The sequence below is a fragment of the Myripristis murdjan genome, chromosome 3 (genome assembly GCF_902150065.1).
Source record: "Myripristis murdjan chromosome 3, fMyrMur1.1, whole genome shotgun sequence".
In the NCBI taxonomy this organism is placed as follows: Eukaryota; Metazoa; Chordata; class Actinopteri; order Holocentriformes; family Holocentridae; genus Myripristis; species Myripristis murdjan.
This window is the reverse complement of record NC_043982.1, coordinates 36,093,363-36,103,313: the sequence shown is the minus strand read 5'-3', so window position 1 is coordinate 36,103,313 and position 9,951 is coordinate 36,093,363. Positions and strand designations below refer to the sequence as shown.

The window sequence follows — 9,951 nt, the reverse complement described above, 5'->3', positions numbered from 1 at the left end:
ATTTAGAAGAAGAAAGAAAAGAAAGGAAAGGCAAAAAAAAAAAAAAAAAAAATGACAGAGTGCCAAAATATACAAAAAACACATATTGAACTGTCTGGCTTTGTTTCATGAACTCTATAAAAATGTGAATAGTAACTTGCTTCAGTCTTAGGTTTCAGCTTTAAAACATAGGGGTTCCATTTTACTGTATTTTTTTGTTTGGTTGCTAGCGTCCTGGGTCTTTAAAACAAGGAATCAAGGGAGAGATGAGTGGATAGAGAGGGTGTGTGTGTGTGTGTGTGTGTGTGTGGGAGATGGGGTGAGTGGGGGCTTTATGTTAAGACACTCAGTGACTCTATGATTCATTATCAAACAGATGATTTAGACTGAATTCATAGAAAAATTGACAGCAACCTGCTGGAATGGTCTAGGTAAAATGTCATTTTATGTATAAACCAACCAACAAATGAATAATAATAAAGGTGTAACCAGTCAGTCACCAGTCACGCTGTGGAGGATGAGTGGGTGACCTAAAATCATATAATTATAGTAACCAAAAGAAAGTTGGTGTTTTCTGACAGTGTTCTCTCTATTATTATTATTAGCAGTAGTAGTAGTAGTCATAAAAGACCCCGTCCACAGGTTAGATGAGTTTGATGCCACTCATATGATGCAGGGCAAACAGAACAGTAACTTTACTTCATAAAAATCTTTGCCAACCCCATTAGACTGGTAATTTTTTATTCATTTATTTATTTATTTATTTTATCCTGCAATAAAATAGACGAATCAATTCAATCTAGCCACCATTACCTCCCCGACCTCAAAATACACATCAGCATTTTTCAGGTGAAGTCAAGTTGAAGGCGTAAAAGAGGTCGAGTTCGAGAAACCGGGAAATTCCTACTGCCCTGCGCATTTTGAACGCACCTTCGGTCAAAAGGCGGAAACAGCTGATGGCTTTGTTGTCAAGACAACAGGTAAACTCCCGCTTGAGCCGACATGTCGACGCTGCTGAAAATAAGAGCTAAAATTGACGACGTGAAAGAGGAGTACTTCCACAGAAACAGGTATGTGAGCACGGGGACAGGTGGGCAGAGCCGCGGCGGCTGCAGGCGGCAGGGGAAAGAAAGCGAAGGAGGAACTCAGCGCAGTTACCACCCAGCGTTAGCTAAAATGCCAAATATGCTCCCGTTAGTTAGCCAACTCGCTAAACTCCGAGTGAATAGTTAAACCACAGTCTGTCAGGCAGAGAGAGACACTACTTGCTCTGTAAACTCACCGATATCAACGCGGAATTTGCGCATGACAGCAAATTTTATGACAAGTTTTGATACAGTGATACTCGGGCTTTCAAATTCATACTGTTGCTTCAGTGTTGGAAAATTATGTAGCTAATGAAAACATTAAAACTGCAGCAAAACCTGTGAGAGGACGTCCCATTTACATGTGCAAAGGAAAGGCAAATGCGAAGTGTGGCCAAACGTCCTTGTGCACGTCATTTTAAAATGTTAATAAGCAGCGCAAAGTTCAAAATACTCAGGCGAAGTGCAGTGCATTGACCGCGCAACTTATGTGTCTGTGTGCGTGTGTGCATTGATTTTTATTTATTTATTTACTGTTTATTTATTTTTTTTTTTTATTTTTTTTTTTTCAGGCTCGCTGAGGAGAGCAGACAGAGAGAGAACCAGGCAGCCACTCTGATTCAGAGCTGGTTCAGAAGCTGCAAGGTGCGGGCTTACCTCAGGTATGCTCTGTGTGTGTGTGTGTGTGTGTGTGTGTGTGTGTGTGTGTGTGTGTGTGTGTGTGTGTGTGTGTGTGTGTCACTCCAATATAAAGCTACTGGAGCCCAATTTTAATTCATAAGCTGGTATGACACACTATAAAATCATGACATACCTAAGGAAATTATGCAAGAATGCCATTTTAAAGAAAAGATGCAAGCCTAAATATCCCATATAACAACTTGAGGTTCACCTTCTCCTATCACTGTAAAGGAAAAAAAAAAAAAAAAAAAAAAAAACAGGTGAGCCCATAAGAGTTAATGTCAAGGAAAACCCAGAATACCAGCCCACTAGTAATTATCCCACTGCTCAAGCTTTGCAAATGGCCTTGAGGAATAAATGTCGCTTGCACTCCTTGCTCCTTTCACACAGAGAGAAATGAATGTCTCTATCTCTGTGCCTGGTCCTATGCTGTGACCCCAACACCATTCTGCAGGGTCAGCAGACAAACTTCCAGACAGTAGGTTAATTCAGATTACTTTAGTTAATTGATCAATGCGTTAAGTGGATAATTAGCAACAATTTTAGCTGCCTAAGTGCAACTCCAGGGTTGTGCTATCCCCACTATAAGCATTGATTTTCTGGGCATATAAATGGCCTTTTGGAAATTGATGGCCTCGTTGGAGGCTCAGAATCGCAGTGGACTTGCATTTAGAGTATGTTTGAAGATGAATACAAATGTGTGCCGCTGGCTAAAGGGGCGAAAGGCTCCTTGGACATGATCGAAAAGCCTGGGGAGGCACAAATGTTGTGTGTGTGTGTGTGTGTGTGTGTGTGTGTGTGTAAGCCCCAATGCTTCCCTGACCTTTTAACTGAAGTTGAGTGCAGCCTAATATCAGAAAAAAAAAAAAAAGAAACACAAAGTGTATATTATACCAGATTTAATTCAGGATGTTCAGGATTTTTGCAGGACAGTTTGAGGACTGACACTATTAATATATAAAAAAAAAGAAAACAAAATATATTTATATATACTTTGTCATAATACGAATAATCAGCGATCTAAATGGGTTTGTTGCTTTTATTAATTCCAATATGTTCAGCAATGTTATTGGTTAGCTTTTTTGCGTTCTGTTTTTTCTTTTGCAGGTCCCACACATTCTTTATTTCTCATTTTTGAGCCATATTTTGTAGCTTTCATGTGTTTAACTACTTGCATCTCTGACTATAAACCGATTCAAAAATTCAAACTTTGAATCCCGGAATTGATTTTTGAATTTGAATTTCTTGTTTGTGAATCTGAATACTGATTTTTGTTGTTTTCCTTCATTTCAGTACCTTTAACAACAACAACAAAAAATTAAACATCCAGTCCTCTATCCAATATGATTTTTATTACAGCCATCTGCACAAGAAGGCGACCATTATGCAGAAGATATGGCGGGGCTTCGCAGCAAGGGCACGTCTCAGACAAATGGTGAAGGTAAGCCAGCTGCCGGAACGTCTATAGATATATTGATTATGTTATGATAGCATGCATTAGAATTCAATTGCTATATTCCTAAGCCCCTGCGTCTGACCTTAAGAAATATAATTCACCCATTACACATCGGGAAATTAGCACTTAGGAAATATGATGCGATATGATATGGAATTCCATCTATATCACTACTCCTGGGATGCATATAGAAAGAGCAGCAGGAGAGATGGAGGGAGGGAAAGAAGGAGAAAGATAGATGGAGAGAGAGAGAGGGAGAGAGAGTATGTGTGCTGTAGTAAAACAAGGCCCCATTTTCAGCATATTGCCTCCAACTGCTTCTTAATTGAACAGATTGTTGATACCGGATCCAATACCCAGCGCTCTCACGTATAATTTTCCCCTGGATTGAGTTTTGTAAACGTATCACAACAAGCTATTTATCACGCCTCTAAATTGACTGTTTGCTAAAGCATAACTGCCAGCCGCCGTTTGGGAGGCGTTCAAGAAATGGAAACTAAGGGGGTGGTGGTGGTGGTGGTGGTGGGGGGGGGATCGAAATAAACGATGAAGGATGTGTCACAACACACATATGGGCTAAAACGAGGCTGTTTGGTCTCATTTGGAAACAGACGAGCGCTAATTTAAATCACTCAAAATTGCCACAGTGCACTATTTTGAATTAGCCCTAAGAGATGCTGCTCCTCTTCCTCCTTTCCTCTCCGCGGCGCTCCCTCGCTCGCCCCCTTTTCGCCGATCTTATCATGTGTAATGTGACGCGCACAAAGCCTCATCTCGAAACATCAAGCTGAATTTACAACCTCCTTTCAAGTCTTTGTCTCCCCTTCCCCTTCCTCTCCTCCCTCTCTTCTCTGTCGTTATTAAAGAAGACGTGTTGAGATATGAATCCCTTTTATGGCCGGCTCTCCAGTTTGCTCCTGAAATGTGCCCCCAGTGGTTGGCCCGTGCGTTTGGCGCGCCACGGCTTGTCGAGTGTGCCGCTGAATATTCTCTGGCCTTTTGTTAGTCTCTTCTGGCAGTGCTGTCATTGATTATGAAACCCAGCGGAGAGCGTTTGGCCGTCATACATCTCCATTAGCTCGCTGCTTGACTACCATAGATTTTCTTGGCCCTTGTCTGCGTTGGGGTATTAAGAGAGTAGCGCTCTGCACCGTCCTCCCCTCGGTACAAAGTCCCGCTAACCTCTCTCGCTCCCCCCCTCCCCTTCTCTCTCCCCCTCTTTCTCTCTCTCTCTTTCACTCCCTCTTCCCTCTCTCCCTCTCCCCCTCTCTTTTTCTCCCCCCCCTCCCTTCCTCCTTCCTATCTACAGTGGTCCTATCTGTGTTGCCTGTGTGCGCAATGTATTATGTATAAAGAGCTCTTTATCTTTGAGGCCTGCTGTGGACAGATCAGAGGGCTGGGAGACAAGATGTAACGCTGTCTTTTCCTTTGTGTTCACAGGCGGCATATTTTATCATGAAGATGAATTTCTACGAGGAGATGGCGGTCAGGGTAAATATAACCACGGTGTCTTGTTTTAGCAAATGGAGTGTCGTGGTGGGGGGACACTCAGTCTCTCTCTCGGAGTGCTGTGAATGGGAGGCCCCATAAACAGCAGCCAGGAAGCACTCCATCATACCACTCCATTGCCCAAAAAAAAAAAAAAAAAAAAAAAAAAAAAAAAAAAAAAAAAAAACCTTTCATCTTAACAGGTGACTTGATCTTACATGATTTTTTTTTTTTTTTTTTATAAATAAGTGACAAAATATGCCAATGGGATGATATAATTATATTTAACTTGTTTCAACTATCTTAAAGAAAATTAGGCATGATTCACACTTCTCTCTACTCTCATCGCCAACAAGATCAGGTATAGTACAGGTGTCTTAAAAAAAAATGATCATACATATTTCTACAAAATATATCGGTCCTGTCTTGATCATACTGTGACTCGCCTCTTTTCTGTTACTGACTTCTTAGGCTGCTTGCTTTACAGAAGATATTTTTTGGAAAATTTCAGGCCCATTGTGGTGTTCATTTAAATCCCTGGACCTCATACCAGGGATGCATTTTTATTTATTTTAATTATATCGATGTCTTGGCACTGCTAATTGGTCCATGGACACTTTACATCTGCTTGTTATGCTGCTGCTTTAGGAATTGAATCTTATTCCACTGCAGTACCTGGTGTAAGCCCCTGTGGTTAAAAGTGTCCGCTAAGTGTTTTCTGTACTTACTCTATATTTACCTGGCTAAACTCTCCAGTTCAACCATTTCTTTCATGTCCTGTCAGTGCTCCATCAAATATTCTCCTTTTCCCTCTTGTAACTTTTTTTTACAGCTACTGCTATACAACCCATTAATCATAAGGTTCTGGCTTTGACGGACACATTGGCATTTTTACACAAGGATATTGCATTGAAACCTTATATTTTTACAATTCCACGTAGCCTACCCTTTTGGCTAACAATTTCAGTCTGCCAAAGCTATTAAAGATTTTTATGAGCTAAGAAAAAAAAAAAAAAAAAATCCCCCAAAGTTTTATTGGGGAAGGAGTGTTGCCAGCCAGAGAGAGGTGTTTGGACATTGGCAGTTTCAAGTTTAATATTTGATATGAACCCAAACAAATAAAAGTGACCACCCTGTTGTTTCAGTTAACGTGACACGACGGTGCACATGAGAGATCCAGGGGTCAGCGTCTGACCCTGCCGTCTGAGGTCACCGGGTTAAAGGTCAAAGGTGATGTCACCAGTTAGAGCGGAGCAGGAGCTTCTTAAGGTAGAGACAGGAGGGCTTTATTGCCCCTGTAAAAGAACCACAGACAAGCCTTTAGGAAGCAATAGCAATTTATGTGGAAAAGAAAATAGATTTGGATGCATGAAAAAGTAAAAACAGAGGGATGTAATGAAACCAGATCTAGTAAAGCAAACAGTTAATTTTTTTTTTTTTTTTTTTTTTTTTTTTTTGCATCCCCACCTATTGGAGGATAATTAGTTTAACATATACACTAGCCTTAGAGTTATTCTATATTCTGAGAGACTAATGATGGCTCTTTTTGCACTACATCATAATCACAAGATGTGTGGATACACAGGTCCTAGTAGACAGAGTGAAGCAAGACAGGTTGGGTTTATGTAGGTGTGTGTGCATCTGTGTGTGTGTGTGTGTGCATGTGAGGGAGAGAGAGAGAGATGGACGAGGTATTGGCTGTTCCTCTATTTCAGAGCAGGGGGCTTTCAGCTCCTCATAAAGACCTTGACCTTTGGCCCCTGTGGGCCTGTGTGCATAAAGCGAGGACTGCCTTGTTTCATGAGAGTGTATGCTCAAAAATAAGAGAGCGAAGGACACCTCCAACCACTGACACTCGTCCACCAAAGAAATACTGAATATGTGTTGGAGAGGGAAAGAGGGAGAGAAGAAAAGAGAGACACAAAGGGAGTAACAATCATCTCTGAATCCCCTCGTGACACTTCCTCTGAATCAATTTTGATTCTATCCTCTCTCCTCTCCCCTCCTGTTGTCTTCATCACGGTGTGGTAGCTAACAGAAGATAATGTATTAGCGCCATAATAGAAACCAGTGTTTACATGCCGCACCTCGGATTTGTATTAGATTCAACAGCATCGATTTCACTAGTCAAAAAAGGTCAGCAAGAACTTGGGAGGCGGCAATTACTTTATTTAAAATTATCTATTGACTGGCAGATCAATGCTAATTCTCATTTTGCTCTTTGTTGTTTTCCCCCCGCCATCCTCCACTCCTCCTCTTCTCTCCTCTCCTCTCTTCTCATAGTGTGATTATTCTTTTACCTGCCGTTGTTTTAATCTCCTAATTAGTCTGAAGGACATCCGCCCCCTTGCTTTCGAATGGTCCACTGCTGTGTGTGTGTGTGTGTGTGTGTGTGTGTGTGTGTGTGTGTGTGTGTGTGCTCTAGCTAATCTGCAGCCTCTACAATCAATGTGGACTGATACAGTTAAACGTATGGAGCTGTGACAGCTGTCTGTCCCACCTTGGGTTGTCCCTTCATCACTACATTAATTTTTTTTCATTTTAGACCTACAGCCATGTGGGATTTTGGACTGTTCTCTCATGTAATATGTTCTCCAGTGCTGTTACTTTTACTTCTTAATTTGTCCTCCATAGCTCTGCTGTTCAAATAAAATTGTGAATAAACTCTGGTACAAATATATTTAATATGACACACATCATAAGAAACATAAGACTCCCTTTGCCTCTGACTTAAAGTATGCTGGTAATTTTTTAAATATGTCACAAAATATGGAGAAAAACGTCTTAAAAGGCAGGGCCATCCCCATGGCTGTGATTAAATAACACTTTTTGGCAATACAGAGAACCCTTGGGTTTATAGTTCATGAAATATGCTACACGCTCTTTACTCCTGCAGAGATGCACACAGACCTTACCATCTGCACAGGCCCTTTTTTCAGAGGATTTCTTTCTTCTTGTTGGTATGAAGTCTCAAATGTGTCCTTCTTGTTAATCATAGATAGTTAAACAAATAATTTATTTTCTTGAAATAACGATGCATTAAAGTCGCCACCCTCCCAGACACATTCTTTCATGCTGTGTGAAACGCTGTGGAGAAAAACTACCTCACTCCGGTCTCCTAAGTTTGTCTGCGGGCAGTTTAGCCGGTGTAATTGAAGTTGTTCCTTTCAGCCTTATAGACTGTTGTGTATTTACTCCTTACAGATCCAGCGCAGATGGAGAGGATTCTACGTCAGGAAATACATCCACAGCTACTACGCCCGCAAAAGATATCTGGAGGGACTTGTCAAGAAAAATGAACAAGTCAGGTAAATAAAGTCAGCGTCAACTTTTTAGGCATTTGTATGGATAAGTCAACAAAAAGAGAGTTCGAATGAAGAACTTTGGCGAAAAAAACAAATCTCTCCCTAGTAAATATCTAAAAAAAACAACAAAAAAATGTATTTTGGCAACCCTGGGATGTGATTTTTCCACCTTTTTAAGGAATCATCTCATCAATAATTTAATTTTAAATTCCTCTCGACCCATTTCTCTGATTCCTTTTAGTAATGGTGACCACCACGATAACACAGAACATTTACTAGCGTTTAACTTTTTTGATCGGTATGTGTAACTTCTTGAAAGTGTGTTGTCTCACTTGCGCTCCATCTTTCTTTCTCGTTGTTTTTATCGCCATTGGCCTTGATAGTATGTGTGCTGCTAATGTAAGGTTGTGCCAGGGGACCGCAAGGAGCTCCTTTTATAACCACATATTATGTAGAATAAGCAGGCCGTCAGCTGCTACAAGTCAGTAAAGATAAATTGATGTGATTAGTCTAAAGGCAGCCGGGTAGAGGAGGGTGTTCTTGTGTTCCTGTAGGAAGTCGGGGGGTGGGGGTCTTGAGGAACATAACACGCACACCTTCTTTACCTGTGTTCCTGTAATGAGTGAGAGATGTGGTGTGCATGAGCTGCACTTGCGTAGGTGTTACCTCAGAGGGACAGAGACTGGGACAGCGTGAGAGGAAAAGTGAAGGAACGAAAGAGAGGCGGAGAAAAGGAGATGAAGAGTGAAAGGGGAGAGAGAGGTAGAGAGAGAGAGGGAGAGAGTGAGAGAGAGAGAAGTCCTCCAAAGCGCCTGGGGCTAAGAGGGAGAGAAGTGAACGATGTGAAGAAATTAAAAATTAGCCTCTGATTTGAACCGCAGCTCGTGCATTAATAAAACATCCTGTGCTCCAGGGCTTACTGCTAGAGATATGCCATCTTTTATTTTTGACAAAAAAAAAAAAAAAAAAAAAAAAAAGTAACGTTTAGCTAATAGTCACATTTTTTAATGTTGCTAATATATTTTGCCGGAAAATATCTTAAGGCCTCTGCTAAAATTAAATGTAAATTTGTTAAAGTGCTCCTTGGATCACTGACTTCCCTCCCTCTCTTCCCCACCGCCCTTCCACCTTTCCTCCACAGTCCTCGCCCCGCTTTACCCCGCTGCAGAGGTGGAGGGGACTAGGTTGTTAAAGTCCATTAAGGAAGTGTTGCCACTTTAGAATTATAAAACACACACAGACACACACACACACACACACACACACAGCAACTTCATCAAGCATTCTGACACCATATCAGGCACCAAAAATGAAAACCTGGCGGTATTGTGACTTTAAAAGTGTTTCCTTCCTACAGTGCCTTGTGTAGAGAACAGACTTTGTTATTATGCTACGGCATGTAAATATATTATTTATCGAGCCTGACTAAATTGGATTTACAATAAGCCTAAATTAGTCATAGTGAACATGTAGTACTGTGTATATATTGATGTGTGTAGTCAGAGTTAAAGCTGAAAATCTGAAAACTCCCACACAGCATTGGTTGCTGTCACCTGTGTGCTTTTACAGGTGCCTTTACACTCTGCCAAGACAGAAATATGGGAGCTCTTGAATACTGCTGTTCTGTCGCTCACATCCCTCTGCTCTCCTCTCTCTCTCTCTCTCTCTCTCTCGCTCTGTCTCTTTGCTGTGCTGTTTGATAGCAATAAGGCTCATAAAATTGGAAGAGCAGATTGAGAACAGAGAAATTAGGAAGCAGAAGATTGTGAAAATAAATTAGGGGGAACAAGAGATGTGCCACTTGTTTTGATGTCATTTTACCACACTGGTCCTACTGTTTCATTATCCACTGGGTGACATCCCCAGTCTCCACATTAACACGCACATGTACAAGTGCACACACACACACACGCACACACACAACCCCTCCTCCACCGTGGTTTGGGGTGTTGAGGTC

General features: G+C 41.3%; 1 protein-coding gene across 1 annotated transcript in view; it reads left to right on the top strand.

The window, feature by feature from the left end:
* Positions 1-949: 949 nt before the first annotated feature.
* Positions 950-9,951, top strand: part of spata17 (spermatogenesis associated 17) — a 45,852-nt gene continuing 36,850 nt past the window's right edge. Inside the window, exons 1-5 of the mRNA XM_030048179.1 lie at positions 950-1,049; positions 1,637-1,726; positions 3,105-3,186; positions 4,642-4,692; positions 7,894-7,997. Of these exons, the coding sequence (XP_029904039.1) occupies positions 982-1,049; positions 1,637-1,726; positions 3,105-3,186; positions 4,642-4,692; positions 7,894-7,997 (395 nt within the window). The 5' untranslated portion in view covers positions 950-981. The remainder of the gene's footprint in view (positions 1,050-1,636; positions 1,727-3,104; positions 3,187-4,641; positions 4,693-7,893; positions 7,998-9,951) is intronic.